Below are 24,076 nucleotides of genomic sequence, written 5' to 3' on the forward strand. Positions count from 1 at the left end.
TGAAGTACCTGAAAAGGACTAAGGAGATGTTTCTCGTGTATGGAGGTGACGAAGAGCTCGCCGTAAAGGGTTACGTTGATGCAAGCTTTGACACAGATCCGGACGACTCTAAGTCGCAAACCGGATACGTATTTATTCTTAATGGGGGTGCAGTAAGCTGGTGCAGTTCCAAGCAAAGCGTCGTAGCAGATTCTACATGTGAAGCTGAGTACATGGCTGCCTCGGAGGCGGCTAAGGAGGGTGTCTGGATGAAGCAGTTCATGACGGATCTTGGAGTGGTGCCAAGTGCACTGGATCCAATAACCTTGTTCTGTGACAACACTGGTGCCATTGCCCTGGCAAAGGAACCAAGGTTTCACAAGAAGACCAGACACATCAAACGACGCTTCAACCTCATCCGCGACTACGTCGAGGAGGAGGACGTAAATATATGCAAGGTGCACACGGATCTGAATGTAGCAGACCCGCTGACTAAACCTCTTCCACGGCCAAAACATGATCGACACCAGAACTGTATGGGTGTTAGATTTATTACAATGTAATTCACATGGTGATGTGAGGGCTAGATTATTGACTCTAGCGCAAGTGGGAGACTGTTGGAATTATGCCCTAGAGGCAATAATAAATGTATAGTTATTATTATAATTCGTGTATCAAGATAATAGTTTATTATCCATGCTATAATTGTATTGAATGAAGACTCATTTACATGTGTGGATACATAGACAAAACACCGTCCCTAGCATGCCTCTAGTTGGCTAGCCAGTTGATCGATGATAGTCACTGTCTTGTGATTATGAACAAGGTGTTGTTGCTTGATAAATGGATCACGTCATTGGGAGAATCACGTGATGGACTAGACCCAAACTAATAGACGTAGCATGTTGATCGTGTCATTTTGTTGCTACTGTTTTCTGCGTGTCAAGTATTTATTCCTATGACCATGAGATCATATAACTCACTGACACCGGAGGAATGCTTTGTGTGTATCAAACGTCGCAACGTAACTGGGTGACTATAAAGATGCTCTACAGGTATCTCCGAAGGTGTTAGTTGAGTTAGTATGGATCAAGACTGGGATTTGTCACTCCGTGTGACGGAGAGGTATCTCGGGGCCCACTCGGTAATACAACATCACACACAAGCCTTGCAAGCAATGTAACTTAGTGTAAGTTGCGGGATCTTGTATTATGGAACGAGTAAAGAGACTTGCCGGTAAACGAGATTGAAATAGGTATGCGGATACTGACGATCGAATCTCGGGCAAGTAACATACCGAAGGACAAAGGGAATGACATACGGGATTATACGAATCCTTGGCACTGAGGTTCAAACGATAAGATCTTCGTAGAATATGTAGGATCCAATATGGGCATCCAGGTCCCGCTATTGGATATTGACCGAGGAGTCTCTCGGGTCATGTCTACATAGTTCTCGAACCCGCAGGGTCTGCACACTTAAGGTTCGACGTTGTTTTATGCGTATTTGAGTTATATGGTTGGTTACCGAATGTTGTTCGGAGTTCCGGATGAGATCACGGACGTCACGAGGGTTTCCGGAATGGTCCGGAAACGAAGATTGATATATAGGATGACCTCATTTGATTACCGGAAGGTTTTCGGAGTTACCGGGAATGTACCGGGAATGACGAATGGTTTCCGGGAGTTCACCGGGGGGGGGCAACCCACCCCGGGGAAGCCCATAGGCTTTGGGGAGACACACCAGCCCTTAGTGGGCTGGTGGGACAGCCCCAAGGGGGCCTATGCGCCAAGAAAAGAAAATCAAAGGAAAAGAGAAAAAAAAGAGGGAGGAAGTGGGAAGGGAGGGGGACTCCTCCCACCAAACCAAGTCCAACTCGGTTTGGGGGGGGAGTCCTCCCCCCCTTGGCTCGGCCGACCCCTTGGGAGTCCCTTGGACCCCAAGGCAAGGTCCCCCTCCCTCCTCCTATATATATGGGGCTTTTAGGGCAGATTTGAGACGACTTTCTCACGGCTGCCCGACCACATACCTCCATAGTTTTTCCTCTAGATCGCGTTTCTGCAGAGCTCGGGCGGAGCCCTGTTGAGACAAGATCATCACCAACCTCCGGAGCGCCATCACGCTGCCGGAGAACTCTTCTACCTCTCCGTCTCTCTTGCTGGATCAAGAAGGCCGAGATCATCGTCGAGCTGTACGTGTGCTGAACGCGGAGGTGCCGTCCGTTCGGTACTAGATCGTGGGACTGATCGCGGGATTGTTCGCGGGGCGGATCGAGGGACGTGAGGACGTTCCACTACATCAACCGTGTTCTCTAACGCTTCTGCTGTACGATCTACAAGGGTACGTAGATCACTCATCCCCTCTCGTAGATGGACATTACCATGATAGGTCTTCGTGCGCGTAGGAAATTTTTTGTTTCCCATGCGACGTTCCCCAACAGATCTTCCAGATAAGATAGTGATGGCTCTCCGGAGTCACTTCCACCAAGCTGTGAGAGCTTCGTGATGAACTATAACATATCAAGGATAAATACAATGATCCTTGAGCGATTCGCGATGTTTGACACTGCGAAAGTAGAAATCAAGAAGGAGCATCAATAGTTGATGGTTAGTAAAACCACTAAGTTTCGAGAAAGGCAAGGGCTAGAAGGGATACTTCGTGAAACGGCAAAGCAGTTGCTCCACTAATGAACAGACCCCAGATTAAACCCAAGCCCGGGACTGAGTGCTTCTGTTATGAGGCGAACGGTCACTGAGGCGGAGCAACTCTAGATACTTAGTAGATAAGAAGGCTGGCAGAAGTTGAAAGAAATATATTTGATATACATGATGTTGATGTGTACTTTACTAGTACTCCTAGTAGCACGAGGGTATTGGATACCGGTTCGGTTGCTAAGTGATTAGTAACATGAAATGAAAGCTACGGCATAAACAGAGACTAGCTAAAGGCGAGGTGACAATACGTGTTGGAAGTGTTTCCAAGGTTGATATGATCAAACATCGCACGCTCCCTCTATCATCGGGATTGGTGGTGAAACCCAAATAATTGTTATTTGGTGTTTGCGTTGAGCATGAACATGATTGGATCGTGTTTGTTGCAATACGATTATTCATTGAAAAGAATAATAATTATTCTATTTGCTTGAATAATTACCCTCAATGGTTTATTGAATCTCGATCGTAGTGTTACACATGTTCATGATATTGGTGCCAAAAGATACGAGGTAATGATGATAGTACCACTTACTTGTGGCACTGCCACTTGAGTCATGTTGGTATAAATTGCATGAAGAGGCTCCATGCTGATGGATCTTTATACTCACTTGATTTTGAATCACTAGTGACATGCAAATCATACCACATGAGCAAGGCCTTGTTTTCATTGAGATGAAAACAGGATAAGTAACTTGTTGGAAGTGATACATTTTGATGTATGCAGTCCAATGGGTGCTGAGGCACGCAATGGATATCATTATGTTCTTACTTCAATGACGATTTGAGTAGATACAAGAGTATTTACTTAATGAATCACAAGTCTGAAATATTGAAAAGTTCAATTCTGTTTCGGAGTGAAGTTTGTCGTAACAAGAGGATAATCTATCTACGATATGATCATAGAAATGAATATCTGAGTTACAAGTTTTGGTACGCAGTTAAGACATGTGGAAATTGTTTCGTAGTTCATGCCACCTGGAACATCATAGTGTGATGATGTGTCTGAACGTCATAGCCACACACTATTTGGTATGGTGCATGCTATGATGTCTCTTATCGAATTACCACTATCGTTTATGGGTTATGCATTAGAGACAACCGCATTCACTTTAAATAGGGCACCGCGTATTTCCGTTGACATGACACAGTATAGACTGAGGTTTAGAGAAATCTAAACTGTTGTTTCTTGAAAGTTTGGGGCTTCGACACTTATGTGAAAAAGTTTCAGTCTGATAAGCTCGAACCCAAAGCAGATAAATGCATCTTCATAGGATATCCAAAACATTTGGGTACATCTCCTATCTCAGATCCAAAAGCAAAGTGTTTGTTTCTAAAAACGGACCCTTTCTCGAGGAAAGATTTCTCTCGAAAGAATTGAGTGGGAGGATGGTAGAACTTGATGAGATTATTGAACCATCACTTCAACCAGTGTGTAGCAGGGCGCAGGAAGTTGTTCCTGTGGCGCCTACACCAATTGAAGTGAAAGCTGATGATGGTGATCATCGAGCATCGGATCAAGTTACTGCAAGCCTCGTAGGTTGACAAGGTCGCATGCTACTGCAGAGTGGTACGGTAACCCTGTCTTGGAGGTCATGCTGTTGAGCAACAGTGAACCTACGAGTTATGGAGAAAGCAATGGTGGGCCCGGATTCCGACAAATGGCTGGAGGCCATGAAATCCAAGAGAGGATCCATGTATGAAAACAAAGTGTAGACTTTGGAAGAACTACTTGATGGTAGTAAGACTATTGAGTAAAGATGGATCTTTAAAAGGAAGACAGACGATGATGGTGATAAGTCTCTATTAAGAAAAGCTCGACTTGTCGCAAAGATGTTTCCGACAAGATCAAACAGTTGACTATGATGAGACTTTCTCACTCGTAGCGATGCTAAAAGTCTGTTAGAATTATGTTAGTAGTTGCTGCATTATTTATGAAATATTGCACATAGGATGTCAAAACATTGTTTCCTCGACGATTTCCTTGAGCAAACATTGTATGTGATACAACCAGGAGGTTTTGTCGATCCTAAAGATACTAGCAAGTATGCAAGCTCCAGCGATCCTTCAATGGACTGGTGCAAGCATCTCGGAGTTGGAATATACACTTTGATGAGATGATCAAAGATTTTGGGTTTGTACAAGGTTTATGAGAAACTTGTATTTCCAAAGAAGTGAGTGGGAGCACTATAGAATTTCTGATAAGTATATGTGGTTGACATATTGTGGATCAGAAGTAATGTAGAATTTCTGTAAAGCATACAAGGTTGTTTGAAAGGAGTTTTCAAAGGAATACCTGGATTGCGCTGCTTGAACGTTGAGCATCAAAGATCTATGGAGATAGATCGAAAGCCCTTAATAGAAGTTTCAACAAGGTGCATGCCTTGACAAGTTTTTGAAGGAGTTCAAAATAGATCAGCAAAGAAGGAGTTCTTGGTTGCGTTGTAAGGTGTGAATTTGAGTAAGACTCAAAACCCGACCCCCGCAGAATAAAGAGAATAGACGAAGGTCGTATTCTATGCCTTGGCCGTAGAATTTGAAGTATGCCATGCTGGGTACTGCACCTGATGTGTGCCTTGATTCAAAGTCTGTTGAGAGGTACAGAAAGTGATCCATGATTGAATCACTAGCAGCAGTCAAAATTTATCCTTGGTAACTGATGGACTAAGTAATTTTTCTCGATTATGGAGGTGATTAAAGAGTTCGTCGTAAAGGGTTACATCGATACAAGCTTTGACACTAATCCGAATAACTATGAGTAGTGAAACGGATTCGTATAGTAGAGTAGATGTTTGGAGTATTTCCAAATACACATAGTAGCAGCATCTATAAGATGACATAAAGATTTGTAAAGAACACATAGATCTGAAAGTTTTACAACCGTTGACTAAAACCTCTCTCACGAGCAAGACGTGATCAGACCCCAGAACTATATGGGTGTTGGATTCGTTGAAATCATATGGTGATGTGAACTATATTATTGACTCTAGTGCAAGTGGGAGACTGTTGGAAATATGCCCTAGAGGCAATAATAATTAGTTATTATTATATTTATTTGTTCATGATAATCGTTTTTTATCCATGCTATAATTGTATTGATTGGAAACATAGTGCATGTGTGGATACATAGAGAAAAACACTGTCCCTGGTAAGCCTCTAGTTGACTAGCTCGTTGATCAAAGATGGTCAAGGTTTCCTGACCATAGGCAAGTGTTGTCACTTGATAACGGGATCACATCATTAGGAGAATCATGTGATGGACTAGACCCAAACTAATAGACGTAGCATGTTGATCGTGTCATTTTGTTGCTACTGTTTTTTGCGTGTCAAGTATTTGTTCCTATGACCATGAGATCATATAACTCACTGACACCGGAGGAATGCTTTGTGTGTATCAAACGTCGCAACGTAACTGGGTGACTATAAAGATGCTCTACAGGTATCTCCGAAGGTGTTCGTTGAGTTAGTATGGATCGATACTGGGATTTGTCACTCCGTGTGACGGAGAGGTATCTCGGGGCCCACTCGGTAATACAACATCACACACAAGCCTTGCAAGCAATGTGACTTAGTGTAAGTTGCGGGATCTTGTATTACGGAACGAGTAAATAGACTTGCCGGTAAGCGAGATTGAAATAGGTATGCGGATAGTGACGATCGAATCTCGGGCAAATAACATACCGAAGGACAAAGGGAATGACATACGGGATTATATGAATCCTTGGCACTGAGGTTCAAACGATAAGATCTTCGTAGAATATGTAGGATCCAATATGGGCATCCAGGTCCCGCTATTGGATATTGACCGAGGAGTCACTCGGGTCATGTCTACATAGTTCTCGAACCCGCAGGGTTTGCACACTTAAGGTTCGACGTTGTTTTATGCGTATTTGAGTTATATGGTTGGTTACCGAATGTTGTTCGGAGTCCCGGATGAGATCACAGACGTCACGAGGGTTTCCGGAATGGTCCGGAAACGAAGATTGATATATAGGATGACCTCATTTGATTACCGGAAGGTTTTCGGAGTTACCGGGAATGACCGGGAATGACGAATGGGTTCCGGGTGTTCACCGGGGGGGGGGGGGGGGGGTCAGCCCACCCCGGGGAAGCCCATAGGCCTTGGGGGTGGTGCATCAGCCCTTTGTGGGCTGGTGGGACAGCCCAAGAAGGCCCTATGCGCCATAGATAGAAAATCAAAGAGAAAAGAAAAAAAAGGAGGTGGGAAAGGAGAGAAGGACTCCACCTTCCAATCCTAGTTGGACTAGGATTGGAGGAGGACTCCTCCTCCCTTGGTGGCGCAGCCCTTGGGGCTCCTTGAGCCTCAAGGCAAGCCTCCCCTCCCCTCCTCCTATATATATAGAGCTATTAGGGCTGATTTGAGACAACTTTGCCACGGCAGCCCGACCACATACCTCCACGGTTTTACCTCTAGATCGCGTTTCTACGGAGCTCGGGCGGAGCCGTGCCGAGATTAGATCACCACCAACCTCCGGAGCGCCGTCATGCTGCCGGAGAACTCATCTACCTCTCCGTCTCTCTTGCTGGATCAAGAAGGCCGAGATCATTGTCGAGCTGTACGTGTGCTGAAGCGCGGAGGTGCCATCCGTTCGGCACTAGATCGGAGCGGATCGTGGGACGGTTCGTGGGACTGTTCGCGGGGCGGATCGAGGGACGTGAGGACGTTCCACTACATCAACCGCGTTTCTTAACGCTTCTGTTGTGCGATCTACAAGGGTACGTAGATCGGAAATCCCCTCTCGTAGATGGACATCACCATGATAGGTCTTCGTGCGCGTAGGAAATTTTTTGTTTCCCATGCGACGTTCCCCAACATATCAAACTGCTCATTTAGTGCAGTGTAGGCTCGCCTAGTCTGTTCATTAGCATACCGTCTCTGTGCAAGACATAAGTTAGTTTCAACAATAGTGTAAACTAAGAAAGTGGATAACATTATACCAGGGGACATACCTTGCGACGCGTCCAACACATGCCGAAAGTTGGCAAGTCGATGTCATCACCATCAAGCATGTTGCCTACATGATAACTGTGGTCCACATCTATGTTTGGTCATCCAATAGAGAACCTCTCCCAGGACCACAGTTGTAAAAAGAGCGGGCAACCAAGAATGACCGACTTGGCCGTGGAAAGCTCACAACCGTTGCACATACCTCGGTAGGTAGCAGCTAATACCGCAGATCCCTAACTCCTCGGTGTGATCTGTTCAGCTGACTCAGCACTCGCGATTTCCAGTGCAATGGGGATGTAACGCGCACTCAAAGTAGTGACATGGTTCTCTGTGAACATCACCTTCCCGAGAAGCCACAATAGGTACGCCTCCAGGCTACGAGTAATCTGTATAGCACTCAAAGGGACTTGTGAATAACCTGGAAATCTCTTGATCTGCAATCATGTAAGGACAAAGGGACTTGTGAATAACCTGGAAATATTGCAACTTGAAACATTTACCTTTGATAGATATGCGAGGTAGGAACTAACCCTGAAATGTTGTAACCAGTCATACTTAGGTCCGTGTGCCTCTGATGCCAGTATTGGAGCCCCATCATATATATTGAAGAAACGTGCTGCCAAAGTTTGTTGCCAATCTGGCGGGTCCTCCAACGGTCCTATCGCATTTCCCGCCAACGGAAGTCCGAGCAGCATTGAGACATCTTCCAGAGTAGGAGCCATCTCACCCCATCTGAAGTGGAAAGTGTGGGTCTCAGGCCTCCATCGGTCCACTAAGCAAGTGAGCAAAGAAGAGTCAATGCTGAGGTGCCGCGAAGTCTGAGTGGCCTCAACTAGACGTGCGAACGGTAAAAGCCCGGCCCATTTGAGTCTGCATATCCACCAATCATAAAATTTATGTTACTTACAATGCATATTTAATACAATGATTAAAGTTTAAAATAAAAACATTTTTACCTTTCAACCAACAGCGGATGTATACTCCAGTCCACCTTAGAAGTACGAGTGACTAGTGGTACGAGCTTCTGCTCAGTTAATAGCGAAGCACGATGCTTACTATCAACGTCCGGATTAAGAAGATACATTCCCTCCATTGCTATACAATACAAAACGTAGTGCATAGTGAGAGTACAAACTTAAAACATAGTGCTCGTACAAACTAAAAACATAGTGATAGTACAAACTTAAAACATAGTGCTAGTCCAAAATTAAAACATAGTGATAGTACAAATTTTAAACTCTTCCTCCTCCTCTTGCCCTTCCTCTTCCTCCTCTTCTTCCTCGGCTGCCTCGTCCACGCCTAGTGCCCCTTGCAGTGACGAAGGTACAACTCTTGGATGTCAACATACGTGCCAGTATTCCGGTTCTGCAGTGTGTGCACGAGCCGAACAACAGAGTCATATGCATCAAAATATGAACCAAATCTGGTCTCCAGTGCCTTCTGCTTAGCCCTCCAAGCCTTGCCATATGATATGTTGTACTTTAACCTGACGAAGACTTTTTTCTGGATAGCCTTCACTTCCATCGCCTTGCACTCCACAATCTCGCTGTAAAGCAAGCGAGTTATCACAGTGGAAGTAAGGTTGGGATGATCTTGAGGGATGCATGGAATAACACAATTATGACTAACTAAGTCACTTATGACCCAGCTTGTGTCGTACTTAGGGAGATATCCATGCACCCTAGCGGGACAACCCTGATTTCTACAAACCATTGTCAACTTATCCGGACAAGATACTTGAGCTACAAATACCCTTTGAGTGGACATTGCCCAATTAAGGATGGCATCCTTCAGAGCTTGTTTGTTCGGGTAGAGGGCACCTGTTGCAATGTTGTTCTGGTGATACTCCCAGGAAGAATCATGACCGTCGTTCACCAACATTGCAGATGAGAAGTCCCGATTCCATGATGCAGGAATAGGCACTTCATGTGCGTGCTCTTCTCCATCTGATTCGGCGGATTCATCGGAAATATCACTCGCTATATCTTCTTCGTGCATCTAGTTTTGCATGTGCCCATCTATCTCGTCGGCATCCGCCTCACCGCTGAGATAATCATCTGCATCTCCCCCTTCTGCTTGACTACTCTGGCTTGCTTCGTAAAAATCATCCCCAGCATGGGACGCATGAATTGACTGTGAATCATGCATCCCTACACTACTCTCACCATATTCAGAGCTACGTTCCACTTCAGTTCAGTAACCGGCTTTAGCACGGGGAGAAGTAAGGCCACAGGATGACATCCCCTACGCTCGCAAGATTGTAACAAGCGCACCCACTCGTCGTCCCGCTCTATATGCTTCAAATACCAGAAAATATTACCAGTGGACCGGGTCCATAATGCATGAACACCGACGGTGTGTGTTTCAGTATTGAACCCTAAACATCGCGCAAGCCATTCTGTCAACTGAGTAACAGACCATGTTTTAGGGGAGGACACCTGCACCTCTGTGTACTGAAATTCACTAAGATCAGCTCCCATCTCATTTGTTTGAACGGTACCACGACCATAGTGCAAACATAGCGTCACTAAATCAGACATCTCTGCTGACCTAACATATTATTCAACAAGGAAAAAAATTAGAAGAACAACAAACGGAAATATATTTTCCAAATCTATCGGAGAACCTAAACATATTTACACTACTTCATTTACTAAACTTAATTTATACTAATCTACCGGAGCACCTATAACTAGTTAAACAACTAAATTTATACTAATCTACCGGAGCACCTAAAACTAGTTAAACAACTAAATTTATACTAATCTACCGGAGCACCTAAAAATATTTAAACAACTAAATTTATACTAATCTACTTAGCACCTGCAACCAGTTAAACAACTAAATTTATACTAATCTACCGGAGCACCTAAAACTATTTAAACAACAAAAATATTTTACCTTTGAAGCGTGCGCAGAAACGATGAACGATGAACGACGAACGATGAACACCGAGATTAATCCCACACCACCACCTCCAACTCCACCAAAACAACCAACTACACCCACACCACCACCACCACCACCACCACCACAACCTCCACCTCAACCTCCACCACCACCACCAAAAATAGCTTCAAAACATGCACCACAAACTACCACATCGCGAGTGAGAAGGATAGTTCGGATGCCCTACTCCTTACACAACAAATGTATGGTTCAAAAAGTGGAAATGGCAGATTTTTTGGATGGGGGAGAAGGTAGGAGGAGAAAGAAAGAAAGGAGATAAGGTAGAAAGGAGAAGGAAGAAAGAGGAAGGAGGAAGAAAGGAGGAAGGAGGAAGAGACTAGGAGGGGCTGGCGGCCACTAGTCAGCCTTCCCCTGGCCGATAGCCCTATCGGCTACGCCAGGGCCGAGAGGCTTGGCCAACTGGCCTGTCGACGTGGTCTGGCCAGTAGTCGGCCGCCACGTGGCCGAGAGGCCCTTATCGGCTTTGCCTAGGTCGACTGGACCCCTGTCGGCCGCGCCGACGCCGACAGGATCCTATCGGTGAAGCCAGGGCCGAGGCAGGCCCAGATTTGAAAATTTTCAAATGGGCGCATTATTTTTCAAAAAGAATAAAAAAACAATATTAAAAAAATTTAGCTTTTTTCTGTACGCATACATCCCGGCTGCCTAGCACTATCTAGGTTGGCATTAATTGTGTTGTTATCAGCAACACCCCTATTATATGTTGTATTTCACGATGTGGTCTTTATCAAGTTTGAGATTTTCTCAATAAAGAAAATATATCAATATCGTGAAGATACTAATTACACCCAGCCTTTGCAACAACCCAAGTTCTGGAATGCACGTCTTGGACATTGTTCTTTTTATTACTCTACCAAGCGTCAAAAGCGAGCGCAATTCAATTGGCCAGGTTTCTTGTAATGGAGCCTATCCATCCAAATTCAAGTTTTAAATTTGGTATCGATGATCACACCTTTCTGAATTTGTTTTAGAATTTAACGATTGTATTTCTTTTAGTGAGAGGCGACGTGCCTATACACTGTTTTCGGAGGTGTTTATAGTGATAGAATGGGCGTGTGTTCGTAAGGTGAGTGTGCATATATGTTTGTAAACACCTGCGTTTGTACTGTGTTCGACAAACAAAAAAGAATTACTAAGATTTGCCCCATTTTTTAAAAATACATGTGCGTGTGGTACTCTATCGTAGTTTTTTCTAACCGATAAGTCTAGTATTGTTTCGAAAGTGAAACCGAATTACCGTGCGTACGATGATTTTCCATCCAACTTTCACATGATCAGAGGAAGGCCTGATTCTCCATGGTGTGGCCCACAACAGCAGATCAATCGGATCGTACAAAAATCGTACACCTTTTCATCGTACATATACCAACTTTGAAATGTGCACTTCATGCATGATTGTTAATGCACATATGCTCGGAATGTTATTATTTTTATGTCGACTATGAGAATTTTATTTCTCGATACAAATTAACTATCTTTTCTGTACATGGACAAGATAATTAGTAAGTGCCACATTCTGCAAGTCTATTTCAAGTGTACTTTCCATAATTTTGTCAAAATATGTGGTGGCCGGTTGCACATTATACATTACATATATACTCCTTCTGTCCCATAATATAAGAGTATTTTTAAAGCTAACATAGCTTCCAAAACGCTCTTATATCATGAGACGAAGGGAATACATTTTTATTATGCAGTTTTGGTTCTATAGTGTTCAACGAAATTATAAAATACTAGAAATTTCGTTTGATACATGTAATTGAAATTGTTTACTCACTTAGTGAGTGTTAAACACCAAGACCGCTCTAGAAGTTTCGTCTTTTTTAGCAGGTCTTTATCAAGTCATGGTCCAAATGATAAATATGAACTTCTACACTTCACGGTACTCCACTCTAACTGATATTGCAATATTAGATTTTCGTAATAATTCATCCTTAAACAACATATTTGCAATATTAGATTTTCATAATAATTCATCTTTAAACAACATCTTCTTTGGTTACGTATTAACAATAATTCTGTAAATACCAAATACTTGCTCGGTTCATAAATACAAGATGTTATAACTGTATTTGATTTAGATATGTATAGAAATGTTTTAATGTATTTGTTCATAATTTCAATTCATATATAGCCTATATTATGAGTGAAAATTAAAATTAAATATAATTTTTATTAAAGTATCTAAAACAACTTATATTTTTGAGCGGAGGTAGTAGTACATACTATGTAGTAACCACACCAAAGTGGTTTACATAATGAACTCGTACCAAACTTCTGGACTTCTGTAGAACTTTCTTCTCCATTGGCATGCAAATGTCTCTCTCCATGCAAGGTCCAAACTGAAAAAAGGAAAAAGATCTACACTAATTTATTTTTCTCCCTTATATAAAGACACACATGTTGGTCACTGCAAAACAACCAATAAACTGACCAACCACCACGAGCCAAGAGCCAACCCACACACCACTGTGTCTGTACTCACCGCGAGCTCACGAGCTCAATAATGCCTCGCTCCGGCGCTCTTCCCCTCCTCGCCGCGCTGGCCCTCGGCCTGGCGGCCGCGGCCGCGGCCGCTGCCTCGGCATCGAAGGGCGCACCGGCGGCCACTGACTTCATCCGCAAGTCGTGCCGCGAGACGCAGTACCCGTCGGTGTGCATGCAGAGCCTGTCGTCGTACGGCAAGCCGCCGCCGCGCAGCCCGCAGGAGCTGGCGCGCGCGGCGCTGTCCGTGAGCGCGGACCGCGCGCGGTCGGCGTCGGCGTACGTGGGGCGGATCTGCGGGCCGGGCCTCCGAGGCGGCGCCGGCGGCAAGGCGAAGGGCAGCCCCGCGCGCGATTGCCTGGAGAACATGGCGGACAGCGTGGGCCACCTGCGCGACGCGGCCAAGGAGCTGGACGGGGGCCTCGGCCGGGCCGGGTCGCCGGCGTTCCGGTGGCACCTGAGCAACGTGCAGACCTGGTGCAGCGCCGCGCTCACCGACGAGAACACCTGCCTCGACGGGCTCTCCCGCGGCGTGGACGCCGGCACGCGCGCCGCCATCCGGAGCAAGGTCGTGGAGGTCGCCCAGGTCACCAGCAACGCCCTGGCGCTCGTCAACAAGGTCGGGTCCGGGCACTAGCCCGGCCCAGGCCCACTCGGTTCGCCTTGCTACGTATACTAGTACTACGCGCGTACGCTCGTATCCTGGTGCTCTTTAATCTTGGGTCATGTACTCTGCTCATGTTCTTCTGGATGCGCTCTATAATCCGGAGTAGTACTACTGTATTTCAGTTTCCATGTGTTCTTGATGTGCCTGTAAAATGTAGCTAAGACAATCAATGAAGAGTGTAATTAATGTTAAGGTGGTCAAATTAAGCCAAAATACTACGTATTTTCTTGCTAGCTGTACTGTATAGCTTTTGATTAACTGCGTGCGCTCGCTTTGTAGTACAAAACTAGAAATGCTAAATAAAAATTCCTGTAGCACTTGCTTGGGAGATCTTGGGATAACGACGCATGCATTTGCATCTTGCTGGACTCAGAGTCTTGGTTGCGGTTGGATGAATCAATTTCTTGCCGGGATTGGGTAGACAGCTAGGCGCCCACGCACTGCCTGCCTGTGCCTTGCAGAGTGAATGAAATATCGATGTGCGCTGGCCCTACGTGAACGTGGGGTGCCCATCGGTCCATCTCGTATCATAATTGCCCAGAGTACATCGGGTTTAGATCTTAATGGTCTTGTACACTCTTCAGCGTACACCTCTGTCGTCCGATGGGGGTGCTTAAGATTGATTAGGTTAACGTACTACGTGCTCCTGACCTCCTGCTCCCACGCCGCGGAGTGTTTTGGGCAGATCATTTGGTGGCTGTTCCCATGAATTTATTGTCGGCTTACGCTGTGCCACATGGCCGGAGTCTCTGACCACCATGTGGACATGTGATCGTGGGCATACACTGGCAGTGTCAGCCAAACTCTAGTAGCGTGGCCGCCTTGGCCGGGGGCACTTTCATGACAATCCCTATTTAGGGTCACATGCGTCCGTTAACATGCATTTTCGAAAACGGACGCCTCCAGCTGCGCTAGACCGTTAACATGCATTTTCGCAAACGGGCGCCTCCAGCTGCGCTAGATGGGCTCCGCCTGTTTCGCTCGCTTCCCGTCCAGCGAAAAAAGGATGCAAGAGCAAGGAATCGAACAGAGGATCTCCCAATTTGTAGCGTATTGTGGAAACCGTTCCACCTGAGGCCTCGTTTGGTTAAGGGGGATTGGAAGATTTTGGGAGGGATGGATTTCAGGTGATTGGGTGAATCCCTTCCTTCCATCCAATCCTCTTAAATCCTCTCACATCCTTTCTATTTGGTACACATGGATTCATACACAGGAGTACACTATAATAAAAAATGTAATTTTTACAACTTCAAAAGATTACGAAAGAAATGTACTTAGAACAACGGTTTGTTCATAAAGGAAGAAATGTGAGAAATAGTATTGCCAACAAAGAAGATGCTACACAAATCACCATATAGAAGTGGATTCCAAAACCACGAATGATCCACGAGAACATATCACACAATAAAATCTATTGATTTATCATTCCAGGCATGCAGTGCAGATATAGGAACTCAAAACACAGATACTGGATATTTGGATAGTTTTCAGGATGACCAAGCAAATATTCACACCACCCATTTTAACATAGGAGTAACATGATTGGCAACTAGGCCTTGCACACATTGGACTGTGTGGAGGATGGTCATCCGTTCATTACATGCTTGTTCTCGTTGGCCTTGAACCTCTGGTCCTTCGGCTTCTACTCTTCCATTTTCCTGCCATCAGGAAAGCAAAGGGAGTTCGTCACTTGGATTCAACATTCATCAAATTTACTGCATTTTGTCAGTCATCAAAGTTCGATGCAAATGGATCATTCAGAACTGCATTTCGCAACAGTGTGTTACTGCTAAGTACCACAAAACAACCTATACATTGACTCGGTTAAAAATTATAGAACACAATTTGTTTACTATCAGAGGCACAATCACATTCATCAACCTCACTACGAGATGCACAATCACATTCATCAACCTCGCTACGAGAGGCACAATCACATTCATCAACCTCCTACTATCAATCACATAACTACCACCTGTGTTTATTTAGTACACAACCCCTTAGATAAAGTCACAAGTTTTGTTTTGCTCTCTCAGCAATTCTCCAACAGCGAGGTTATTGAAATAACAGCAGAGTAAACAAGTACAACACTACTCTCTAGATCCTACTCAAGACTAGGAGACCTATTATCTTGTGCAGGTAGGTTATTGATGCAGGTATACTACAATGAAGATATAATGCGTGTGCCGCTTGTGATGATAGAGGGGGAATGTGAGGTTACAACAAAGAATGATGCGAAAAAGAATAAAGGCAAGTAGATTTGTGACGACAAGCAAGCTGGTTCAGACAAACAAAACGCAACACCAGAGAACTGTCTTGCAACCCTTGATATTTTTGCTGGTTGTGGAGGTTTGTCTATATTTCCATCTACAAGCAAGAATGAACCAACTGAAGCCATTCCTACTGTGATACTAGCAGTATCAATTTATCATCATCACGCATGGCACTGACTAGTAGACATAAAAGCAACTGGACCTAATATTGCAGATTAATGACTGAACACATAAAGCAGCAGTGGAGTATTTTTTTTCTTTCGGGACACCTGAGATAACCATAGGTTCACAAGCACCAAAAATAAACTACTGTGAAAGTAACTGAAACTAAACACACAAGAGTATGAAGAACATAGTGAAATCTTACCTTAGATACCCCGAGGTAAGTCTGCCATTTCGTCCGAAGGAACACGGTGGCGCTCACTTCATCTTCGACGGCGACATTGAGGAAAATCTCACGATTCTCAGCATTTTTGAACACCTTGTATGCAGCGGCTCTTTCTCCATGTGAGATGCTTTCCATCTTGTGCAGAACAGCAATGCACTTGGTGATGGTGAACTGTTGGGCATTTTTCGACCCTGCGAACAAAGCAGACTCCTCCTCTGCTTGCTTTCGTCTGATCTCCACATAGTTTGCCATCACTTCCACCATGGGATCATCCTGCTTCTTCTTGTTGGGATCTTTCACTGGCTTTTTATTGGAACCACCAGGAGCACCTGCTCGAGTAACATCACTTTGAGTACCATCTATTGGATCATCACTTTGAGTAGCTCCACTTGGACCATCACTTTGAGCCGCATCTCTTGGATCATCATACATGAGTAAATCATCTTCACACTCATTCAGATCAAAAGAGAACTCAGTCTCATCTCTTTCAACTTCAGGATCATCGTTAGTCACTTGTGTAGCCTCAGTTGACGTAAAATTGAAATTACCTTCTGCTATGTGTCCTGCACAAGCACCCAAGTTCTCATTAAAGGTCACATAGCAATAGAAATTCTTTATAAAGGTAAGAAAAAGGTAGCAAATGAAAATCCATTAAACTCACCATCATAAAGATCACCTAGCTTGTCATACAGAGGAAATGGCTTTGTTTGAAACTTGCTTATATCTGGCCAGTACCATCTATTGGATCATCGCTTTCATAAGATTGTACTTTGGAGACCCCTTTGGATACATATCTGCATTCAACAAGGATTACATTGTTAGATGATGAAGACGACATAAGTTGATTAATGCATATGTATATATTATTGAAAAACACACCACAATGTTGGTTATTCAGGATGATATGCCTGCCACATTTGCATTGCGATTTCATCCCTCAAAGTGTTCCCTAAGCCGTTGTTCCCATAGTTATTCTCATCACCATTTGGGAGATCAAAAAAATCATTTGGTGCTATGTTATTGGCTGGTTGTCAAGCCAAGTCTCGTCTTCATTATGCATCTTGATGATATTGTGAAGAACTGCAACAGCAGCGGGAAGTTTCACTTGCTTCTCGATTGTATGTAGTGTGCCAACATGAAGAATTGGGAAGCGCTTTTTAAGAATTACTAGGGACCTTTCCACATGGTTTCGTAGAATAGCATGTGGATGGTTGAACAATTCCATGTGGTTCTGTGGCCGAGCGTGTCCATGACCAAATTCCTTCAAATGATATCGGACACCCCGATAAGGTGCCAGAAATGACTGAGTGTTTGCATAACCACCATCAACTAGGTAAAACTTGCCTTCGGGTACTCTAAATTTTGTCATCATCGCAAACTGAAGAACTCTGGCATCTGTTGCTGAACCCTCCCAGCCACATGATATGAAAGTGAATCGTAGATCGAAGTCGCACGCGATCATGATGTTATGACTGAGGGTGCCCTTCCTATTCCGAAATGGAGCGGCAATCCCATGTGTTGCAGTTATAGGTACATGTGAACCATCAATAGCTCCTAAACAGTTCTGAAAATAAAATGGATTGAAGGTCAATGAAGAACTTCAAGTTAGACAAGTCAAGAAATTGTGGAAGTGTTACTGATGGAAACTTGGAAATAGGGATAAAATCTTGGGTCAGTGGAGATTCTTGGATGTGGCTCATCAATGCTCGGAGGCTTCAAAAATCGACTAGCTAAGAAAGGAATAATGTTGAAGAACTCACTGATGTACTCCTGGAATGTTTGACCACTATCTTGAAATTCTAACTGGAGATCTTCATAAGACGCGTTGTGGGACACCATGTACAAAAAAGGCCAACTTATCCTCCACCTTAATTCTTGTATCCAATATCAACTTTTCTCTTCTAAGGTAAGATGACAAAGCCCTAAAGATATGTGGCTCCATCCTATAAGCTACGAGGCAGTTTTTAATATGCCCTGTAAGAATATCATGGACACGCTTCTTTCCATATAGGATGGAGCTATGTCACTGCTTTCTTTCGATTGATCCTCTTTTACGCATTCGATGCAATACGGGCCAAATGAAGGACATCAGGTCTTCATCATCCTCTCTTCTTCTCTTCCGAATTCGGTCGATGATTTCAGAATTCATCTCGGCACGAAAACTAGAATGGGCAAGCAGCAAGCACGATAATAAATGTTGTGAGTGAGATTATCTCGGAATTCATCTCGACACTAAAATTAAAATAATCATGCAAGAAATAAGAAATACATTTGACGGTTTACTTGACTTGAAGCAAGTTTTTCATAGAGACATGATAGAAAATCATAAGAGGCCAAGGAGTACTGAAGTTAGACGTCACAACTGGATCCCAAGATGGAGGCAACTCATCCACCCCAACAAGAACCCGAGCGGCAGGCTGTCAAAATAAAAACAAGGTCAAGAGGAAACTCAGAACACTACACAACCATGGATTAGTGAATCAAATAGCACATGGTTGGTACGGGGCACGGGGACACTGGATCATGGCTGGGTCATCATGACAATGAACTCCTTCATAGTTTCTAGTGTAGATTACTACACATATAGTGTTAAATGAAAGACTTAAGAGAATATGAGATAGCTAACGTGATGTTGTCCACCGTTCGCTCACGTGAGTCCAAATTCAGAGAATACTGCGGGCGGTTTCGTACTTAACATCAATGGGCCTGCAGGCGTACGAGAATATGAGAATACTTCGGGAGTACGCCTGCCTGAGCAACCAGAGCTACTGCCTATAATTTTAACTGCTCCATAGGCTATGAGGGCAACGCCTACCTTGTCGACGGATGCAGGAGTAAGACAGACGATCTGCTTAACTATAATGAATTAATTTTCTTTACTGCTTATAGTGTCCTGAATTAACAATTATTTTCCAAAATATCGGCGACACAGGTATATATGAATATGCAGATGCACACAAATATCCTTGCAAAGGTGTTTGGCTAACCTCTCATTTATATGTATCCTTTGAAGTATTTTATTTAGTACTATTCTGTACTATAAACTCCACTATAGTTCGGCTTTTTTCTAGGATACCAAGCCAAAGTGAGTGGGTACTTCCTAGCAACATGAAAATATATCAGATTTGCTATTTCCCATCTAGATGAAAGATAGCTATCTCATATCTAAGATTGTAGCAGTTTGATGAACCACAATTAAATTCAGACAACATCATGTGAGTTGACTAAAAGCACTATACCATATTCTCTGAAGTACTTCACTCATATTGAGAGAAACTTCACGTACGACGACCGTCCGTCCAAATTCAGAGAATACTGCGTGGGGCTTCATAGTACTCGCGGACGCTCCGGTAGAGGGCCACCATCCGCTCGTCCCCCTCCTCCTCCAGCGTCGGCACCAGCGACGGGTTGTCGTGCTTCAGGCCTCAGTACGCGACGGGAGGCCCGTACGGCGACCGGTGGTGGTATTTGTGTGTGGGAGTCGCGTGGGATGGACTCGTAGATGGCGTGCTTGGCGAGCTCGCCGGGGAGGATGAGGCAGCAACCATGACAGGGCGAATGGAAGAAACCTATCCGGTGAGGGGAAAGGTGGGGAGGCGAGGCGAGGGCTTACCACCGAGAAGAAGTCAATATGATGGAGGAGGTAGGCCAGCGTAGAGGTGTGGGTCGACGGCGGCGCAGTCAACAAGAGGCGGCGGCGCAGTCTCGTCTCCTCTCCTCCCAGATTCGCGAGACCCCCTCGAGGGCTCTAAAACGCGTGGAAAGGAGGGTGTAGGAGGGGGTCGGAGCGGATTGGGCCGTCGAAAACCCTTGTACCAAATGGGCCCTCGAGGTTTTGCAGGGTTCCTAGGCCTCGCGAGGAAATTCCCTTCAATCCCCCTCGATCCTCTCCTACCAAACCAGGCCTGAGGAACTTGATGTGCTAATGTAGGCACGTTTTTTTATCACCTTCTCTTTCGTCTTTACTAATTTCTGTTTTTCTGTTTTTTTTTCTTTTTTTCATTTTTTCTGTTTTCTGTTTTCTGTTTTAGTTTTTCGGGTTTCTTTTTTATTTTTCCTTCTTACTCGTTTGATGATTTTTTCAAATTTGACAATTTTAATTAAGTCCATCTACATTTTTATTAATTTATGGATATTTTTTCAAATTTTATAAAGTTTTTTTCAAATGAAGAACTGTTTTCAAATTTGATGATTTTTTTCGAAACTCGCTTTTTTTTTAAATTCGGTGAATTTTTTTCCAAAGTGGTGATTTTTTTTCAAATTTGATGAAATTTTTCCAGAATCGGTGAACTTTTTTCAAAATTGATGATTTTTTTTTCAAATTTGATGAACTTTTTCCAATAAAAAAAAAATCAAAATTCAGTCAATATACAATTCTTTAGTTTTCCTGTTTTGTAAATTCATGAACAATTTTTAATTTCGATGAACTATTTTAAAAATTGTTGGAATTTTTAAAATTTGTAGTTTTCTTATTTTTTAAAGTCATGAACAATTTTTCAAAGTCAATGAAATTTTTGTCAAAATCGATGAAATCTTTTCAAAAGCCATGAACTTTGTTTGTCAAAGTCGATGAACTTTTTGCCTAAATCGATGAACTTTTTTTAAAGCTTTGAACCTTTTTAAAATGATGAACTTTTTAAACATTTTCAGAAAGTTTTTACAAATTGGGTGAACTTTTTAAAGTTTTGAGAACTTTTCTTCAAAATGATGAACTATTTCTCAAAATCGATGAACGTTTTTAATTTCATGATTTCTTAAACATAAATATAAATTGTAAGTGATAAATAAATAGCGCGGCCATACTTATTGTTACAATGTAGCGCTACTAAAATTACAAGTGAGCAATGGTTGTGTTGGTTAGCTAAGCTCGAACAAGGACGTGTCAATTTGATCGACTTTTTGCTTTTTTTTTGTTTTGTCGAATTTTGAACGCTTCACACAGCCTTCGTGGGCCGGCCCAACAATGCATTGCAGCGGGCGTCAGCTACCTGTTCGGGCACTTAAGGCGCCGAACAGGAGCTCCCCACTTTTATCGTAGTCGTCGTGGTCCTTCCAGCAGGGGAAGCGCGCAAAGGGGTGACTTGATCAGCCGATGCATGGCGCTCGGCCGCGTCGTCGTGGTGGATAAGAGCAACTCCAACGCACCGACCCAAACGGACAGTGATTTCGTCCGCTTTTTGTCTGTTTGGATCAGTCACCCGCCCGGCATCCGCCCTGTCTTACATATGGGTCGCTAAAGCGTCCAACGCATCGACCCATATGTGCCGGCGTGGACGGCTGGCCGTCCTATTTTGAATTATTTTCATAGTTTGAATCAAATAACATAATATGGACCGAATAAAATAGCATAGTTATTACAAGCTGAATAAAAATAACATAGTTCTCACATAGTTTTACAAACGAATAAAAGAAGATAAATCTATTAGTTGCCAACATGAGCCCACATATGCTCAACCAAATCATTTTGCAGTTGCACGTGAGTTTCGCAATCACGCATGTCTTGATGAAATTGGATGAACTGTTCAAACGTTGCTGCTCCTCCATGCTCACGCACAACATTCTCACCCTGAAACTGAAATCCTTGATCGTACACACGTTCCGGGCGCTCATATTCTACGATCATATTATCCATGATCACACAAGCAGTCATCACCTCCCACAGTTTCTGCGTGCTCCAGGTATTAGCAGGATACCGAATGATGCCCCATCGAGATTGCAAAACACCAAAGGCACGCTCGACATCCTTCCTAGCACCCTCTTGCTCTTGGGAATATATTTCCCTCTTCTCTCCGACAGGGTTGGGTATTGTCTTGACAATAGTGGTCCACTAAGTATAGATACCGTCACCCACGTAGTATCCTTTGTCGTAGTTGTGGCTGTTGACAGTAAAGTACACCGGTGGGTTGTAGCCTTCAACAAGCCTAGCAAACACCGGCGAGCGCTGAAGCACGTTAATATCATTGTGTGATCCGACCATGCCAAAGAAAGAGTGCGAGATCTTCAGACGCCACGACCTCTAGTATGACAGTGCAAGCCTTGACATGGCCCTTATACTGCCCTTGCCAAGCAGAAGGGCAGTTCTTCCACTCCCAGTGCATTCAGTCTATGATACCAAGCATCCCTGGGAAGGCCCTGCTCGCATTCATTGCCTAAAAAACAGGCTGTATCTTCAGCAGTCGGCTCTCTCAGGTACTCAGGGCCAAACACAGCAATAACAGCCTTGTAGAACTTATACAAGGACTTTAGGCAAGTAGACTCGCTCATACGGACGTACTCGTCAATGAGATCACCGGGCACTCTGTATGCAAGCATTCAGATGGCGGCAGTGCATTTCTGATAAGAGGAAAAAACTATCTTGCCAACGACATCCTCTTTGCACTCAAAATAGTCATCATAGCCGACCACCTCCTCTCTAATACGGTTGAAAAGATGCCTACTCATACGGAAACGGCGGCGGAATTTTTGACGTTTGAACAACGGGTTTGTTGTATCAAAGTAGTCCTTACAAAGAAGGAAATGCCCGCTCACTCGGTTACGGTTCAACGCCGGAAGGTGGCCCGGAATGGAGCCACGAAACAACAGCCGCTGGCTGTTGAGGTGTGCTACGGCAACAAAAGTCTTTCCTTGGCGCTAGGAATTCTTCTTGTTACTTCTCTGGTTTGCGTTGGTTTTTCCCTTGAAGAGGAAAGGGTGATGCAGCACAGGAGCAGTAAGTATTTCCCTCAGTTTGAGAACCAAGGTATCGATCCAGAAGGAGGGTCTCGTCAAGTCCAGAGTACGTGCGCAAACACAAACAAGCTTGCACCCAACGCTTCAAAGGGGTTGTCAATCCCTTCAAGATTGTTTGCAAAGTGAGATCTGAAGGCAGAAAGTGCAACAAAGTAAAAAGTGTAAGGCTGAAAATATGGTGTGGAGTAGACCCCGGGGGCCATAGTGTTCACTAGAGGCTTCTCTCAAAATAGCAAGTATTACGGTGGGTGAACAAATTACTGTCGAGCAATTGCTAGAACCGCGCAAAGTCATGACGATATCTAAGGCAATGATCATACATATATGCATCACGTCCGACACAAGTAGACCGATACTTTTTGCATCTACTACTATTACTCCACACATCGACCGCTATCCAGCATGCATCTAGTGTATTGAGTTCATGACGAACAGAGTAACGCCTTAAGCAAGATGACATAAATCCACGGTAGTAATTTCATTACTACTCACAGTTTTAACGTCTTCTACTCCACTTTCAATGCTTTTAGCATCAAGATAGATGGACTCCGAATCATTGGGGCACTTCTCAACCAAAGTGGATTCATATCCAGCCCCATAATCATTAGGTTTGACACAAGAAAACAAAGATTCAATGGGAGTCACACCATGCACTTTAAGATCTTCGTGATTCTCATCACGAGAACACGGCTTTTTAAGCCATTCATGTCTAGCACGAATTTGGGCGGTTCTTTCTTGGCTCTCAATCATGGAAACACAAATAACTTTCAAAGTTTCATCCATGTTGATTTCAGGAGGAGCACATCTAAATTTCAAAGCATCAACATCACTAGAGCTTCTATCAACGCTCTTAGTCAAATCGTCAATTTTGAGTAGTTTTTCCTCTATGGACGCATTGAAAATCTT

The 24,076-nt window shown here is 43.9% G+C and overlaps 1 protein-coding gene and 1 pseudogene across 1 annotated transcript; one reads left to right on the forward strand and one right to left on the reverse strand.

Annotated features, from left to right (window-relative positions):
* Positions 1–12,888: 12,888 nt before the first annotated feature.
* LOC123412324 (21 kDa protein-like) lies at positions 12,889–13,972 on the forward strand. The gene has a single exon (XM_045105279.1). The coding sequence runs from the start codon at positions 13,136–13,138 to the stop codon at positions 13,748–13,750; it is 615 nt and encodes a 204-aa protein (XP_044961214.1). The 5' UTR covers positions 12,889–13,135; the 3' UTR covers positions 13,751–13,972.
* A 2,449-nt stretch (positions 13,973–16,421) lies between these two features.
* Positions 16,422–22,418, reverse strand: LOC123409292 (annotated as a pseudogene).
* Between the last annotated feature and the right edge of the window lie 1,658 nt (positions 22,419–24,076).

Source organism: Hordeum vulgare, chromosome 7H, assembly GCF_904849725.1.
Source record: "Hordeum vulgare subsp. vulgare chromosome 7H, MorexV3_pseudomolecules_assembly, whole genome shotgun sequence".
Classification (NCBI taxonomy): domain Eukaryota; kingdom Viridiplantae; phylum Streptophyta; class Magnoliopsida; order Poales; family Poaceae; genus Hordeum; species Hordeum vulgare.